Here is an 18,767-nt window from a genome sequence, read left to right on the forward strand (position 1 = left end):
TCATGTAAGGATCTGTGGAAGTGGAAGATGGTATTTTTCAAACCAGTAAGTATTTGAGCACCAAAGAAGCTGGAAATTATTAATGATGGAAGTGAACAAGGAGACGCAGGAGCATCCACTATGTGAAGTCACATAATCTGATGAGACGTAAATACATGAAACTATAAAAATAAACCCGATTTCTGTAGCTCTTCCAACCTGTCTTCTTATTGCAGGACTTTGAGCTATGCCTGGCACCTAAAACACACTTAATAATAATCATTGAGTCAAGTGATGTCTCATGCTCACAACAGTCTTATAAAATGGCCTCTGTTACAGATGAAGAAACAGAGGCTCAGAAATTCAGATTGGAAAGGGGTGATGTCAGTATTCGAACCCAGTCTTCCGGACAACACCACAGTAAACGATTAAGTACTAAACTTTGCAGTTCAAGTTTTGAGTGTCTCAGGAATGTAGCAATGGGAAAAGACAATGTGAGTTGTACAGGTGGATTGTGACTTTATTGAAAAGATATTCTTACGGACTGTCTGTAGTTGTAACCCCTTTGTCCTTTCCTAGCCTCACTAATGTGTTTTAGATCACTTAAATGTCTGGCTCCCAGTGCAGTAGCAAATGCACTTTTGAAAATTAGCAGTCATTTTTACTCAGATCCCGGCAACCCTAAATGACTCATGTCATCATTTCGCACGTTCTCTTGATTCCATAATGTTGTTTTCCTCACCTTGAATTTATTGACACCAATTTATTTTGCCTTGACATTGGCATTAACAGGGAGATGGCTTTGTTTCATCCTGACATTATAAAATCACCTCCCAAGACTTGGTTTGACATTGTCAGGGGATGGTTATGGTGACAGCAAGGCCACAGAAGACAAGAGTGAATTACAGTGATTCCCAGAAAAAAAAATTATTGAAAAGTTACTGCTGTGTGATTTCAGTAGCTATTTTTCATACTTAAATATCCCTGCTCTTTAAAAATCCTAGGAGGGCTTAGACCATATTTAGAACACTCCTGCCAAGTATATATAGGAAAAATTGAGTCTCTAAGGAGACATTTGGCTATAGCTCGACAAACAGGAACCTCAAATTATATTTTAGCTTTACAAAGTGCTTAAAGGCATTGAAATTCTGTCTCAAAAAAAAAAAAAAAAGAACCACGCATGTGAATTAATGACACAATTATCTCCTTGCAGCCGCAGATACTGGGATTTCTTAATGCCGAATATCAAAGGCCTGTGGTATTGCTGCACCTCCTACTCAGAATGCGAGGTGTTTTACAGACTTGTCTCCGGCCCTGAATGCCACCGTACGGCTTGTCTTCTACAGTTCTCGAGGAGCACCGGCTCCTTTTACTTGCATTCTTCTATGGGACCATGATTGTCTCTCACCTCTGTCCCAGTTCCACATAGAATAGCTCCATCTGAATTTTCCTTTAGCTAGTGTTCCAAATTCAACTAGTCAGCTTCCAATTTCAAAAAAAAAAAAAAGACATGTCACTAAGTTCCTTCAGGGCCGTTTTTTTTTTACCTTCATATTACCCACAGTGCCAAGATTATAATAAGAAGTAATACATTTTGCCTAATGAAAAATGAAGGGATGCTTCTGATCTGTCAGCTCACCTGCCTGCCCCTGCTTCCTCCCCTCCCTCCGTCCCTTCCCAAGGCATATATTGTATCATTGAGGGAAGAAACCGAAAATAAATCACCACCCTCTTCTAGCTGACGTTCTCCATTATGAAATCGTCTATGGGAAGCCCTGACCTGACACATCGTGACAGACAAGCTGAGCTGGAACGTCAAAGCTGACCAGCATTTTTCTTACGTGTTCCTAGTCCGCGCCTTCCCACTCCCTGCCAAGTATTTCACCCTTCCCTTCAAGACCCCAGCGTCACTCTGCCTCCTCATGCTCAGCAGACAGCCTTACCTCCTACTCCACAGAAACTAAAATGAGACCACAAAGGGAAACGCGCTTCCACTGCCCACTTTCCAACCTGTGAGCTATACATTCATCTGTACTGGCATCTGATTACTAATAATGGGCATATATCCACCATTCAGAAAGAGAAAGAGGACAAAAGACACATTGTTTTTACTTGTTTCATAAATATTTATTGGGCATCTATTTGGTGCCAGGGACAGGGCTAAATATTCATGCTACACCACAAGGCACAGGTCACAGTTGTGGTGCAGACATGTACAAGTGTAGCAGGTCTGGGTCTCCCACAAACTCAAGAAGCATGAAATATGTTTTCTGTAGGTTCAATCTGACTATGAGCCCCCTATACCAGAGAGGGGGTGGGGAATTCAACTACAGTCATCACTGTGGCTTGATCTTCAAGTGTAAACAATGTCTGCTCATTTTTGCATCAGTCTGCACTAGTTAACAAGGAGATGGCCCTTGGGCTCAGATCCCCTTAGCTCAGGAGACTCTGCTGGTTCCATCCGCACCTGAAGCTGTGCAGTCTTCTGCAAGACAACGAATCTTTGTGTCTAAGTCTCTCTTACGATTATAGGATTGTGTAGGATCTCATGCTTTTTCTGAGATAATTTTTGTAGACATTTAAGACAATTGGTAGTTTGACTAGAAATATATATTAATAACAGATACTAAAATACGACATAATGTGGTCAGGTGATTCATTTATCTTTATGAATAATAATTATGAACTTATCTTTATCGTCTCAGTAAAAGATACTTTTATTTTCTCAAGTAACAATTCATTTTATTAACATTTTTAATATTTTCAGGGCACTATATGTTTATTCCAGGCAATTTGGAAAGAGTAGAAAGTATAAAGATGAAAATTAAAGTTACTAAAATCACTTGCAGTTCTACCAGCCAAAGATAAGTAGTGGTCACATTGTGATACAGTCTGTTGCGGTGCCTTCTCCAAGGTTCACGTTACCTGAGGCATATGGAGAGATACATGTCTGTCCTCACGGGGTTCACACTGTACTGCTGCTGCTTCTGACATAACGGCATGGACTTTGAAACGCTGGTTTACGCCCTGATGTATGCTGCCATCGTGTGTGACTCTGCCTCCCAATGAACCCTATCTTTCACCTTGGGCAAAAGAGTAGAGTTTGCACCTTTTTATTAAACTAGACAAGTGCACCTTCTGATCCTAGATGAGAAACTCTGTGATTTCTCAGCACCGTTTTTATGAGCACCTTGCCTGCTTCTGTGTCTGAAGGTGTTGACCTAAATAGGATTTCAATACATCATTAATGATCGCTTTCGGAAAGGTGCTCAGCCTTTGGCTTGTGGGATTCTCAGTGAATTAATTATTTCTCAACATCAGCAAAGGTTTTTTTTGTTTGTTTGTTTGTTTTAAGGTTGCAACAGCTAACAACTTTGGGGGTGTTTGGGCAGTGCTTCTAGCCCCTGCATTGGAGTCACCTGTTAACTCACTCGTGCTGGCTAGGGGACTACACACGGCAGGCAGGGGCTCCTTCAAATGAACATGCCTTTCTTAGGATGTTGTGCGGTGTTTGCTGTGATTGGACAAGAGCAGGTGTCACTGCCATAATCGGTGCTTTGATATGGGATGAGTAGGAATAGAACGGCTGCTCTCTAACGTCAGAACCTGCCGTGCTTGGTTACCCAGACACGTCTGACCACCCGTGACCGCTTCACGGGGTTCCTTACAGCCCCGTTAGCACTGCTCCTTGGCCTCGTTATGCTGAAACAAAGTAGGCTGGTTGCTGTCACACGGGGATCACGCCACCAGCACCCCTGTCCCCAGGTGGATCCAGACACAGACGGGAGTGCGGGTTGAGAGCAACCCCTTGATGGCCCCCAGGTTTCAGTCTGGATACCGTGTCCCCTGCCTCGTCACTGCAGAGGCTAAAGGTTGACCAAGGGGCAGTGTCCCCCCTGCCACTCTGAAAATACACCTTATGTACTGTGATTGGCACAGGAGAATGCGCACTGAATGAGAGCATATAAGTCACCTTTAAGAAAACAGGCACTGCCAGTCCAGGCTGACCTTGCAAGTACACAGCAGCTGAATTCAAACAGTCAATAACTGCATGTCTGACCCCACCCTGTCCCAAGACTCATGCCCGCAGAGGACATGGACAGATGCTGTCTTTGAGAGAGGACGTTTGCTTCCTTTTTTACTTCAAGTACCTTGAGCTGGATAGATTGTGATGAGTTCATTATTCCGGCAGAGATAGAAGTAAGCACCTCACTCTCCCACCTTGAACTTCTAGAACTGGGGGACAGTGAGAAGGCATTGCACGTTAACCAAGTATACTTGGGTTGTGTTTTATATTTTTTAAAGCACCTCCACATAATTGGTCTGGAGGCTCCCGACGACTGTGAGGTCGGTGAATAGGACAAGTGTTACTATCCTTGCTTTAAAAGTGAGGAAAGAGAGCCGCAGAGGTTAAACCGCTTCCCCAGGTTCACCCACCCCACTAACCGCAGGGACTAGATGTGAATCACAAGTTCTTCGCCTAATTCTCTTCATACTACCTCATGCTTTGAGTCCCAAGTGAGCAGAAAGACTATCCTTGTTTCATGGGGCGCCAAGTAAGACCCATAGGCAAAACCAATCAAGCCAAACAGCCACCTGAGTCATCGACCAGGACTAATGATATCGGAGAAGTCCAGCTGTTACCATGTATGTGATGAAAAAGAGGGGGAATTCCTCACTCTTTGCCTTTTAAGATGATAGGCTTTGCATGAAAAATATCCATGCCAATCACAAAGCTCAAGAAAACTTCAGCAATGCCTACGTCAGACTCGTCCCCCAACTTCAGAGCTGTCACTAGAATGTACACTCCACAGAAGCAGCTGACTTCTCCGTCTGGTTCACACTAGGCTCCCACCGTCTGGAGCAGTGCCTCGGGGGACGATGGATGGATGGATGGGTGGGTGTCACTAAGTGGTTTCATGGTCTGTTCAAGACCTTACAGCAAATCGACAGCTCGTCAGAACTAGAACTCAAGTTTTACAGCTCAGTCAGTGTTTTCACCACTCCACCATATCCCCAGCCATGGCCAGACATAAGTAAGAAAAGACAGGAAAAATGCAGTCAGTGTACCGAGAATTGCCCCAAAGGCTATCAGACAGAAGTCTGCAAAGTTTCTTCCATACCCCAGCAGCAAACCTACAGGCCCAGCTTTACATCTCACATCCCACAGCTTAGGAAAGCAGGCACCAAGGCTGAATAAATGGGTCATCATCACAGCTCTTCATCTCCTGCCACAAATTCTCAAATGCCTAAATCAGAACTGAATGTTGCACACATGCCTTTGTTAATAGCCTGTTTGGTGGAGGTTATTCGCTTGCTCTTTGACGTTTCTTTGAAAAGGACAGGAACAGTTTGGAACATCTTTCCCTCAGCAATCCTGGGTTTGTTTCAGGTGTGAAGGTAGAGGTCACTTTATTAATACAACCATCAAGGAAGGCTGTCATGGTAACGCGTTGCATCGATTCCTTGAAGCGCAGGAGACAAAGCCAAAAAGAGAAACTTTCAAGTCTATAAATACAGACCCAGCATTGCTGAAGCCTAGCAGCTCACTGACAGGGTGAACCTAAATGTATGGCTTTGAACAGGACCCAAACAGAGGAAAGAAAACTTCACTTTGGGAATGTAATGGATCATCATGACCGTAACGGGAAAAAGTGAGCCTTCAGGTCCCAGAAGAAAAGAAGAATAGAACAAGTTGCAACACTGAGTCCTGGCTGGTGCCCTCTTTGCACTTTTGGGTTTCCTCTCTGGGTCTGCTTTTCCGTACCTTCCAGAAAGGACTAAGAGAGGGAAAGGGATCAACGTCACATTGATGTGATCACATTTTGACAATAGTTTGCAGTTTGGAAAGAGGAAAACTGTGTGACAATCAAGAGACCTACAAAAAAAAAAGTTAAAGGATTGAATGACTTAACTTCACCCCTGTGACTCTCATTATTCAAGCTAGAAGAAAAATAAAAAGAAGTGAAAGAGGGAGGAGGAAATGCTGCTTGCCCCTATTCTTTCACTGTGAAAATCCCGAGTTTTTTCATAAACTTGTAGCAACGGTGGGAGCTTATTTATCTACTACGATAGCTTGCTTACCGAGCTGTGATCAGAGCTGTTAGAACACCTTGCCGACTTCAGCATTTCCATCAGGGTTCCACATTTCATCTTTCAGCCACATAACTCTGTTTGGGTCTAGCATTAATACTATAACCTTATTTATCAAAGGCCACAGATGATCTTGGCCACTCCATTTGGAAGCATCCCTAGTATTGGTATGACAGGGAGTTATAGGTTGTATGGTGTGATATGGGATACATCCATGAGTTTACTTCTATCAGGAGTAAAATGATCCTTTAGAATATAGTTAAGCTATTACCAAAGTAGTGTTAGCTTTTCCTGAATCTAAGGATCAGATTTTTATCATAATAAAAAGAATTGTGTCCAGCAAATAACAATTTGTATACGATACTGGATCAAGTGTTGTGTAAGGGATTTAAAAATGAAACCTTCACTGTTTACTGAGATAGCATCCTGTTAAGTTGTCAATAGCAATGAAGAAACAATCAGGACATGCTTAACATAAACACTTAGTAAGGTCAGTGTTTTCAGTTTGAGGCAAATGCACACAGAAGGGCACCAAATAAAGAAGTGATACCTTCAAGGTGCCTGTTGGGTAGAAATCCCTAGTTGGGTTTTTAATCTGCAGTGACATACGAGAGGAAATGGAGGTAATGCCAGGATTTTGTAAATGGGCATTTACCCTCATGCCAGCTCTATCTGGAGGCATAAGGAAACTTTGTGTGGAGAGGAATTCTGAAGTTAGTGCAAGAGAATGCCCTGATTAAGGAGCTATGATTTGTACATAGAGGAGGAAGAAATGAGCGCATTTATAGCATATTTGCCATTCCCAACCTAGACCTTTGATATTTTTGGTATTTTATGTATGAGCTGACTTACATTTGGAGCTCTGCCGGAATGTGGTGGGACGCGAGAGAATGTGATATTTAGTGCAAAGACCTCTGCCTCCTGTGGTGGGAAAGCAGAGCAGCTGGTCAGTACAGACGACAACCTCTTGAGGATCTAAGAAGAGTTATGTGTATTGTCTTGAGGAGCACTGACTGCTCTGCGCATCGTGCAACACATTCGCTGTGTTTCTCCTGAGTATTCTAGGTCAAGAGCAGTTGTCTGCAAATTGGGAGACCTGGGTTCTCGTTCTCGATCTGCCCTTCACTGTTTTCCGTTTCCTCATCTAGAGCTTGTCTAGATAGTTTCTGAAGTTTTCCTCAAGCTTTGATTTTACTGTTTCTATCAGCAGAAGGTAGAGCAGATTACACGGCAAGGGTGATTTTGGTTCCCCTCTGTTTCATTGTGAGCAGCGCTAAAGGGTCAGTCTTAGATCCCAGCCAGTCTTCTGTATTAACCAACCCCCACCACCAGGAGGATGATACACTCTTATAGTTCAGCTTCAAGTACTTATAGTTGCTTCTAATTCCCATGGTTCTGCACCTGGAAATTCACTCTCTCTGAAGGAAAATCACTGAGGCGGCTTCATTCTCCTTTCCCCAATATACAGAAGGACATTGCTGTGGCTGATACCCTGATCCAGGCCTTCAACATTTTATCACCAACATTAATTGAGGAGTAATTCTCTGTTGTGGGGGCTGCCCTGTTCAGTGCAGGCTATTTAGCAGTATCTCTGGCCTCTGCCCACTAAAAGCCAGTAGCATCCCCTCCCCCGAGGTATGACAACCAAACACATCTGCAGACATTGTCAGATGTCCCCTGGGAGACAAAAACCATCCACTGTTGAAAACCTTTACTTTAGATTGACAACCAAAGACCTGTATTAAATGTTAATTCCTCAAATGCCTTCTATCCTTTTTCTAATTATTCTAAAATCCCTTCTGTCAAATTCAATTTAGAACACGCAATGCTTATTTTGCATATCTCCTTTACTCAACTCAAAGTGCCTTTCCTCTTATGCTTTTCCAGTTTGTCTATTTATTCCTGGATACAGCCAACTATATGTAGCAGGGAGACTTCTGTGATTAATTTTATGACTTCATGTGATCACTGCATTTTGTTGACACCCTTTTTCTCATTGTTCGTGGTCTTTCTGTCTCTTCCTAAGACTTAAATGCTGATGTTCTACAGGTCTCTCTGCAGTCTTCATTTCTCCTAAATCTATATTCTAGCAGGATGAGGTCGTCTCTTCTTTTCTTTTCACTCTTTGTAACAATGACCACCATCACTCTGCTCCAAATCTGTATCTCCAGGAGGACCTACCTCCTGAACTGCTAACTACTTTTTACAGCTAATACCAAGACGCCTGCAGAAAAACCTGCAGATCTCTCCAAGCCACTAAGTCCAAAAAAAAAAAAGTTTATTTTCTTCCCTGATCAAATCCTTCCTCCAACCTTCCTTTCTTAATAAGTTACATCATGATGCATCCAAAAGCCAAAACAGGAACCTTAGAATCTCTTTCTTCTTTCAAATAATCTGTCTCCAAAGCTGTTCCTTCTTCCCTCTCTCCACTGCTCTAACCTGAACCAAGCCCATTTTGTTGAAGTGCCTGTTCACCTTGCCTCCAGTCCATCCTTTCTCTGGTCTAGCCTCACCTTTCCTCCCCCTTTAAATCACCGCTCTTCTCATAGTTGTTTGACAGCTTCCCGTATCGTCTTTTATCTAAACTCTGCAGCATGACCACAGCCTGCCTTTCTAGTTCCATCTCCACTGTGCACATCCAACATTCTAGCCACACCATTCCTTCCTTACTCCTCACTCACCAGCGTGTTCCACGTGTCTCTCACTCAGCCTCTAGCTGGAAAACTGAACCCACTCCAGGTACTTCAACAGAGAGAATTTATTAAAGGAAATGCTTAAGCAGGTGCTTTAGAATTTAAACAGGAGAAGAGGGCACTGAAGTCACTCAGAAGTAGTAACTGTGTAAGCAGGGAGCAGTTATCACTCAGGCTGAGGAATTACAGGAAAGAGGAGGGAGTTATTAGAAACTAAAGGTTTGGAGGAGAGACCCCAAAGATGTGGGACCTGTACCTCATAGGAGAGATAATAGCTAGGTACTAGCTGCTGCTAGTACCTCTGAAATGCCGGGCATCAGCCCCTTGGAGCTGGGGTTCAAACCTCCAGAGGGGGAATGCCACCAAGCTGGTGCAGAAACCTCTAAGGATGAGATGAAATTGGTTCTGAAAAAGCTGAGCCCTGGAACCAACTGCTGCTGTTGGGATGTAGGGTCATTGCTGGGGCGTACTCTTAAGAAGAGCCATGAATCAGGAAAATGGGGTTCTCTGCTTCCTTCCCTACCTTCTCTGTTCTCTCTGGTGCACCCTGTTGGTGGAAACAGGAGACCACTTGCAGGGTTCCAGCCTCAACATCAGAAGGAAAGGTGGATTTAGAGTTGAGAGACAACGGCTTAATAGCCAGCACAATGTACTTTCATGTCTCCTTGCCTTTACTCGTGCAATTTCCTGACCCCTAGTGTTCTTTCTGCCGGCATCTGCCTGATGCGTGCCATTGTTCACATACAATCTCCTTTTTATGCTCTCCTCTCATCTCCCCCCCACATAAATAATCATTTACACCAGCATCCGAGTTCCCTCACAGTTTGCAAACACTTCCTTTACAGTCTTTTTTTTTTATATATTGTATTATAATTACTTCCATACATGTTCATTTATTTGTTTGTTTTCTACAAAACTGTGCACACCTTTAGGGCAGGTAGTTACAAGCATATAATCTAGCACGGTGCCTGGCATACAGCAGAGGTTGGTTGAGCTGGATGGAAATGATAAAAGCATTTTAATGAAATTAATATTAGATCATTTCTTACATATATTTTATCCTCCCAACCAGACTTGAACTTTATAAGAGCAGAGATCACGCTTTCTATTTCTTTCATTTTTTTTCGTGATGTGTAGTACAAGGTTTCATCTGCTGAAGAAGAACTCAGTGATATTTGTTAACTGTCTAGTTTATTCATTAAGTGCCACAAATTTGGTTCAAAGTGGCATGAAGATGGAACATAAGTTTATGAATAGCAGGTAAGGTTAGTAGTTAGGATTGAATGTGCTTCTAGCACATGGTTCCAACAGAGAGTGCATATGGTTAAAGTTCTATATTTGTTGAATAGCACAATCAAGAAGCCAAATGTAATATGTCTTATAGTGAATTCTAAAGTAATGAAATATATTGCAGGTTTCATTTTTTTTTTCCTGCTTATGTCTTACAGAAATATATTCCCCCAAGTGTTGAGATTATTAATCCTGGGCTAATCGGGTCCTTGAATATTTATTAAATTTTTCACAATCATCAATATCGACTAGTAGATTATTTAAATGTAGGAAAGGTGTTGAATTTTAACTTAATCACTGTCTTCTTGGGAAAAAAGAAACCTCTGTTCCACAACTGATTTACATTCAGATCCAATAAGAAGAAAAACAGCTTTTTTTTTAAGGGAGTGATATTTAATTAACTATTGATTTCTTCTCAATTATTCAAGGCAAGCAATTATCGATATTGATGGAAACGATATTTCCCTATGTCTGGTGACTAAATGAAAGGAAATATCCCATTCAGCAATCTGCTGCCTGAAACAAGAAATGCTGAGGATCTTTAACTTTAAATGGAAACAGTTATTTGGATCTGTTTATTCCATGTTGACCCAATTAAACAGATATTTCCTAAAGTGTAAGCAAAACAAAATCCTGAAAGCCTGTGTATGCTTTCCAAATTAAGAACCACCAAAAGAAGGAGGGTTTTTTTTTTTTTTTTTTGGTCAGGTTTGACCATGAGTTTCACCACTCTGCCCTTGTCGACTTTGCTTCAAAGCTACAGATCTTGACATTTTTAGCCATGACACATTAAATACTATAATTTGAGACTAATATTCATGATTTCTAGGCCACCCAATGAGAGGCGGCTTACATAATCATTAGAACCCCCGAAACACTACCTTGCATATCAATATCTCGACCCTGAAGGTGTTCACAGGCCTTAATAGTCCCTTCTAATATTTACAGATAGCAAGTCGGGGTACGTTTGAAAATTGTACCAATCCATTATGCAACTATGTTAGCCATCGCCAAGGAATTGTTGTTGTGGAAGGTGGGAAAACAGGGCCCTGTTTAGGGCACTTTGTTATTAACTCTGTGAGCATCTACCACCATCTTTTCTCAGCTCATTTGCACACAGAGCATTAGCATGTTTGCATGTAAGAAGCTTCTTTTGAAGGTGACATGACTATTGAACATGAGTAATGGACAAGGCAATATTCTCTATTGAATTATTACTTGGGAGTTTTTTTTTTTAATACATTATACATGATAGTAATATTAAGAGTGTGTGTGTGTGTGTGTGTGTGTGTGTTTAATTCATGAGGTATCCCTGGGGAAATTTGACTATGACATTCTTAAAAAATAAAAAAGTTATAATTTATAAGAAGCTGCTTTTTCTGCTCTGCGCCACATCCCCCCCCCCCCCCCGGCCCTCCGCCCCGTTCCAGAGTGGTTCTATATATTAAGTGCTTAAGCGGCATATGTTGCTGGGAAGTGTTCTTGGCTCTTTTCATGTTTGGTGGTGTTTTAATTTCCCTGGGTCCTATTTATCATTCTGCTAAATCAGTGAAACCTTGATTATCTAAAAGAACAAGAGACATGGAATTAATGATAGTCAGATTTTTGAAGAAGTAAATTATTAGAGACGAAAGTTACATGGCAGGGGCCGTAAATGAATTTTAGTACCTGGAATTGCTTGCTTGATTTATTCAAATTGATTCTATTAATTGGTGGACATAGTGAAATTTTGGTAATCAGGGTTTCACCATTGCATTTATTATTATTCCTGGAAATCAAGGTAACCTTGGACTCTACTTGCTATACTGACAAGGTGATAAATATCCTAATAGGCTGTCAGGAGCAAATGTGACTGCTCTTCCTCACATTGCTCCCATGAAAAGCTTTTTCTCTTCGGATCTGACTGCTGCCTTGCCCAGAGCATGCTGCCTGCCCTCTGCCCCACCCCTCCCTCCTCATGCTTGCCGGTTCGCTCCGCCCTCCTGCATGCAGCGCTGGAATCACCTGCAGGGAGAATGGCCCACCCCTTAGAGGTTCTTGGTTATGTTAGCAACACGGCTTTGCATTTTAATTCCATTCATCTGGCTTGAAAGCTCTGCATTCTTGTATCAAGGCACTATCCTTGAAAAACCCTGGAGGTCACAACAGGTCCCAGTTCCACGAAGAGAAGATACTGCCAAACCAGGAGTGTCACATTACTTTGTATTTGATAGCTCGAAATGGACAATGATAATATACAATATTGCAGCAAAAAATCCATATGAAAAGGACTAATATGATCAAAACAAAGGCAGCAAACTACATTTGTTTCGAAATTGGAGTACATGCTTAGTTTGCGGAGGGGAGGGGGGAGCGCAAGATCAATAGAGATTTTTTTTTTAAGCTGAAAACATGATGTACCAGATGAACTTAAATTGATTCTGCTTCTCCTCCCCGCGCCCCTCCTCCCTCGTTCTGCAGCGAATGTCTGCGACAATGAGCTCCTGCACTGCCAGAACGGAGGGACGTGCCACAACAACGTGCGCTGCCTGTGCCCGGCCGCGTACACGGGCATCCTGTGCGAGAAGCTGCGGTGCGAGGAGGCGGGCAGCTGCAGCTCCGACTCGGGCCAGGGGGCGCCCCCGCGCGGCTGCCCCGCGCTACTGCTGCTGCTGCTGCTGCTGCCGCTGCCGCCTGCTCTGCTGGGGACGGCCGGCCCCTTGGGGATGTAGGCGGCGCATCCAGCCACCTGACGGGCCGGGCCGTGCGCGGTGGGGAAGCAAACACAACCCCAGCATTTGCTACTAACATAGGAAACCCACCCTCAGACACCCCCACTCAAACACAGTGTACAAACGAAGAAGGCCTGACTGAACTAAGCCATATTTATCAGCCGTGGACAGCACACCCGAGTCAAGACGGTTCATATCTGACCCTAGAGGAGCTGGCAGCTGTTGATAATATCACTGAAAATCACATTGCCAGCTGCAGAGCGCATCACCGACTGGAAAGGCTGAGACAGCCCCCAAACGGGAAAGACAAAACAGCAACCACCGACAAGAAGGCAACCAACCTAAAAACATTCGCTCCTCTCACGTGGTGCGCCCCAGCTCCGCCCGGCCCGCGTGTGGACCAACCAAACGGAAGCCTTCTTTGCTGGCAGTGCAACGTGGGTCTAAGGAAGTCTGTTTCAAGCTGCCATATTGGCCTGCTTCAGTCCCTGAATCCCTTCCAACCTGTGCTTTAGTGAACGTTGCTCTGTAACCCTTGTTGGTTGAAAGATTTCTTTGTCTGATGTTAGTAATGCACATGTGTAACAGCCCCCTCCAAAAGCTCAAGCCAGTCATACCCCATGTATCTTAGCAGCGCTGAGACGTCCCAGTGCGAGCACACATCCACTGTCCAAGAGTGGCTATAGGAAAAAAGAAAGTGTATCTATCCTTTTGTATTCAAATGAAGTTATTTTTCTTGAAATACTGTAATATGTAGATTTTTTGTATTCTTGCCAATTTGTGTTACCAGACAATCTGTTGATGTATCTAATTCGAATCAGCAAAGACTGACGTTTTATTTTGTCCTCTTCCATTCTGTTTTTGTTTCACTGTGCAGAGATTTCTCTGTAAGGGCAACGAACTTGCTGGCATCAAAGAATATAAGTTTACATATATAACACGTGTAATAAGATTCCACCAAAGGACATTCTAAGTGTTTTCTTGTTGCTTTAACACTGGAAGATTTAAAGAATAAAAATTCCTGCATAAACGATTTCAGGAATTTGTATTGCAGTTTCTTAAGATGAAAGGAGCAGCCACCAAGCAGATTCACACTCACTTTACTGATTTCTGTGTGGACTGAATACACTCAGCTGACGAATTTAGTGCCCAGGAAGATGGATTGATGTTCACTAGCTTGGACAACTTCTGCAAAATATGGGACTATTTCCACTTGGGAAAAATTATAACAGCAAAAAAAAAAAAATTAAGTGATTGCCAAGATTATGCCAAAGCCTGTTGGCAGAGTACTAAGAGACTTTTATTTTTAAGTCATGCTGTTTTCACAGATTGATGTGATCGTGTGACTCTAGAGATGCTGATCTATGTATCTTTCCACTTACAGTGTTTACATGGAGTATCCTAAGAAGCAACCTGGGGAACCAGGAAAGTCGCAGGGAAACTGAGTGATTAGCAATTTGACTTTGAATATATTCAGACTAAGTATTTATAGGAAATATCAAAATATACAGCAGCAAGTAGACATAACTGCTGCTCCTGAGAATAAAGTTTGTTTTAAGTACCACCCAAGGTGTAATAAATTCTTCTTTCTGCCTTTTATTAGGCCAATTACTGTGCAAGACAACAAGGCAAGGAGGGTAGGGGAGAATCATTGCAAAGTTTCAAAGTGGCTAAAGCAGTGTGTATTCCATTCCCAGCGCACTGTTGGCCTCCAGGTTACCAATGTGTTAGCAGCAGCATCGCCTGGAATCAAAAACAGATATCAAATGAAGCCAGAGTCTAAAGGAAATGAAGTCCTGCATGACTTGGTAGAGCAATAACCTATGGGAGTGTTGGGTCCGAAGCCTGCTTCCAGTCTGACTTCTTCACCTGCCGCCACGCCTTGCTGGATGGAGGAGGGGTGGGGATGTCTTCTGATAAATACCCTCTGTAAAAGCTAGATGAAGGAACAGCGTGTCTTATTGGTTTTGTTCCCAGAAAAGCCAATTCAAAGAAGGCAATAAAAGGTAAGCAGGTAATGCCTGTGCTGCCTGCCACCCCACGTCTAAGTCGATTGAATGTTTGTTATTCAAACCCACAGTCTCTTTTGATGTAAGAAATAAGAAAAGATGGAAATAAATTAGAGCTCTGGCTTAGTGCCAGAGTGGCCAAGCAGAAATTGGAGATTTACATTAGAAGCATAAACAGCGAATTATATTTCAGGCTCACCAAAGACTACACGTGGAAATGCTGATAACACACAGAGTTTGAGATTACTTATAATGAGGTGGATTTCTAATATTAAAATTGGAATTTAAGTTGTCTTGTAGTTTATTAGCACAAACCAAAGGCAGACTGTGTCATTTCCAGCAACGATGCACTTTATCATTACCCACTCATGGCTTTGTCACAATGCTCAGGAATCAGACTGCACGCTTCAGTACGTGGTATTCCAAAAGCTAACTCTAGAATTTAATGAAGGCCTGATCCAAATCAATTCATCTGCATTTTATCTTTATGGAGCTCTAAGAATCTAAATTGATGAGGGAATATCTTGCTTTCAGTGTATTTAGATATAGTTTTCTGAATTTCCTGAAGTGATGTGATCTGCTTTTAAATAAATTCACTTTTAGGTATATAACAAGTGGAAATGAAATGTTCTTTTTAATCTGGTTTCTCAAATTCTTCTAAAGAGTGTATTACTTTGACAAAACCCCGAATCAGTGGATTTGATTTGCCTGATTCTTTCTAGCATTCTTGGAAAGCTTGTTCCATCAACAATATTATGTCTAAGAGCAGGATTGGGGTGAAAAATGGCTACCAAGTTGTTCATGTATTTAAGGTCCTAATTCTTGCTCAGTCTCCACTTGGATTAACCCTTAGGGTTCGTTAATATAGTCTTATATATGAGTTAATCTATCAACTTTATCATAAAATACAAGTACAGTTCCTTCCATCAATACCATAGATGAATATAAAACTTCAAAGGAATCTTGGTCCCAAAGTTCAGCTATATAGAAAGTGTTTATATTTATAGGAAAGTAATTAGACTGCCCTGTGATGATGTGGGGCTGATGTGTTTCTGACCCTGTACACAGCCTGGAGGGGGACTTTAGTCCCAGCAGAGAGGGGCCCTTACTTAAAGGGGCCTATTCTGACCCTCCTCCCACTTTCTCTCAGTAGCCAGAAACTCAGAATTCCCTACACAGGTGTCCTCTCCCCACTTTTAGGGTGTGAGTACCTCTTCTGGGGGTCCAGTTCCTGAAGGCAGGCAGCATCGTGAGTGCACGTCCTTGAGCACAAGAGTTAGTGAAGGATGAACATGTGTGGATAGACAGTGACTTGGACCTGGGAGTCTATGATGGGGAACTCACATGCGAGTGAAAGGAGGCTCCTTGCAGTGAAAATCAGAGCTCAGGGGTGGACAGAAGGAGCCAAGGGGTGGGAGCGAGATAGAGTCGGGCTGCCTCAGGGCCAGGGTCCAACATAGAACTCTTGGCAGTACAGAGATGCTAAACCTATACCTGAGCTTCCAATGATTCTGAAAGCATTTGCATCAAAGCAGCAGGGTGGGACATATTTTACTTAATACTATCTTAGCTTCATATATAACTTATAAACATTTAGATACATGGCCTGTGGGCTTCCATTGTTACTATTGTCCTGGCCCCTGCCTGGTGGGTCTGCCTGAAGATGAGCATTGCATGGGGTGCCATGCAGAAATCACTCACTCAGGTACAGGCTGGGAGAAGGCATATGGGTTACAGTCCAGCCGTTCCTGTAGTTAATGCTCCACCTCACTTTCTCTCCAACCTGTCTTCTTACTGAAAATGAGAAGGTTTGGATGGACTGGGGCAGGTGTGAGGAAACCCTGAAGTCAGATCTTTTGTCCCGTCGTCTTCATGCTCCGCCATCAATAACCCAGTGTTACTGGGAGGTAAGGATCCCACATTCTGAGACGGGGTGCTCTTTGCTACATGGAAATGGGTTGTTGTACCTCATCTGTCGTTGATGCTGAACAAATTACCATTTAACAGTTTCTCTGCTCGCAGGATTGCACACAATACGGGGGAACTTTGAACTACACACTGTGTATTCGTTATGTGTGGGGGTCTATGTAATTATGATCTGGTGCAATTTAAAGCTTCAGCTTCAGAAATCTGAACTAGAATTTCCTACCCACTGTTTTTATTCCTAGTCTTCATCAATAAGCATTAGAACAACCTAAGTAACTGAGTAAAACTCTAGGATTTGGGGGGGATTTAATTGGGTAGCCTTAATGATATATAGGAATGAAAAACAGAGCTAGAGAACACCCCTAGAATTTGGGTCCAGGTATCTGACTATGAACAGTTCTTTCATTGCCTCAGGAAATCAGGACTAGATTCTGATCAATTTTCTTTTTAAGGAATATCAAATGTTCATTTGACACAAATATTTTGACAGTTCTGACCATTTCCATATAGAAGAATTTTTCACTTTGAACTATATTTTCACTTTTTAACACCAAAAGAAATTTTTCCCTTTAGTTACCTAAGACAGATGCCAATAAATTCCCAGTATAAACTGCACATAAACATAATACGATGTCAGAAAGAATTAAGGATGCCAACTGTCATATTTTGAATTTTCACCAACAGTCTTGGGAACATGGAGAATTTTTACTCTTTACAACACCTGGTAAGGTGTGATTCACATATTACCATCTTCATTTTGCATCTGAAAAATCAAATAACTAAGAAACAGACATATCCCCCTTATAAATCATGTTATTTCATTTAACTAGAAATGAGAAAATCACATCTGTGAAAAACTTATATTAATATTGAAAAATGCAGTTATTTGAGATCTATTATGGCAGAAAAATTCTGTCCCTAGTACATTTTTAGAGTAGGTCCTGAAACAATCCCCCAAGAAGATTTATATGATTTTGGGGGTTATTGTTGAAATATATACAATTGAGCATTTAACAAATGCTGGAATTCCCCCCTCCCCCGCCTTCCCCCATCACCCAACAGCTCTTTTTAATTGATGACTGACTTAAAATGGAATAGTAACATTTAAAATTATGTGATGTTTTTATTAACCTGAAATGATAGCTGGTAAAATGGACCATTATTCTGCAAGACCTAATTATGTTAACACTAAAGATTTAGCTAGGCTGGCTGGAGCAAACTGCAGAGAATTGGAAGTAAAAATAATATCATTTCTTAGCCTAGTCCCATTTTTTTTTTTCAGAGGCATCACTTTTAACTATTATTTAATTAATGAACTATGAATTCTATGAGGGGGGAAAAAAAACGTGACTGGAAGAAAGAAAAAAATAATTACTACCCTTCCTACATCTGTCTGAATAGACACCGAAATTCCTGCGTGGCGAGAATGTGTGAAGTTATGTTAAAGACATAATGCACCTGGTGTGTATCCTCCAGCCGCCCTGCCCTGCTGGTGCCGCATTACAGCTCTGCTCTTACCAGGGAGAGTCATTCTAATCTAATAAAAGAAAGAAAATGGCAGAAAATCACACACCTGAAGTCCTGTTAAGAATAGGTGATTCTTTTTGCCCCAGGCAGGCAAGAGCATAATGTCATTTTTGTTCGTTTGTATTTTGCTCTGAAGGAGGGGCTGCTCCTGTGGGGGAATGATTTTCCCTCTACCGGTGTGAAACGTGGCATTCTCCAAGGAAATAGCATTTTGCTGGTTACCGGCCGTGCCTACCCCACGAAGCCCTGAGTAATTGTTTTGGCTTTAGTGGTGTGTTAAACACCTAAAGGCAAGAGATTAGTGTCATCACTCTCTGTCTCTTTTTCTCTCCCTTTTATATATATATATAAAAGTAAAATTGTATATATATATATGCGTCCAAGTATAGGATGATGATGTTTGCAAGAATCCTTCAGTTAGCTGATGCCTAATTATGAAGACTCCCAATTAAATATTTAGTTTATTAAATTAATAGTGTGACAAGTATCGGAGCAGCTTTACAACCGCTTAAACTCGTGTTTACATCCTGTGTAATTAC

General features: G+C 42.0%; 1 protein-coding gene across 3 annotated transcripts in view; it reads left to right on the forward strand.

Annotated features, from left to right (window-relative positions):
• NTNG1 (netrin G1) overlaps nt 1-14,329 on the forward strand; it is a 300,225-nt gene extending 285,896 nt beyond the window's left edge. For all 3 annotated transcript variants that reach the window (XM_031457709.2, XM_064488783.1, XM_064488780.1), the window contains one exon: nt 12,516-14,329. In XM_031457709.2, the coding sequence (XP_031313569.2) occupies nt 12,516-12,766 (251 nt within the window). In that variant the 3' untranslated portion in view covers nt 12,767-14,329. The remainder of the gene's footprint in view (nt 1-12,515) is intronic.
• Nucleotides 14,330-18,767: the final 4,438 nt, after the last annotated feature.

The sequence above is a fragment of the Camelus dromedarius genome, chromosome 9 (genome assembly GCF_036321535.1).
Source record: "Camelus dromedarius isolate mCamDro1 chromosome 9, mCamDro1.pat, whole genome shotgun sequence".
Classification (NCBI taxonomy): Eukaryota; Metazoa; Chordata; class Mammalia; order Artiodactyla; family Camelidae; genus Camelus; species Camelus dromedarius.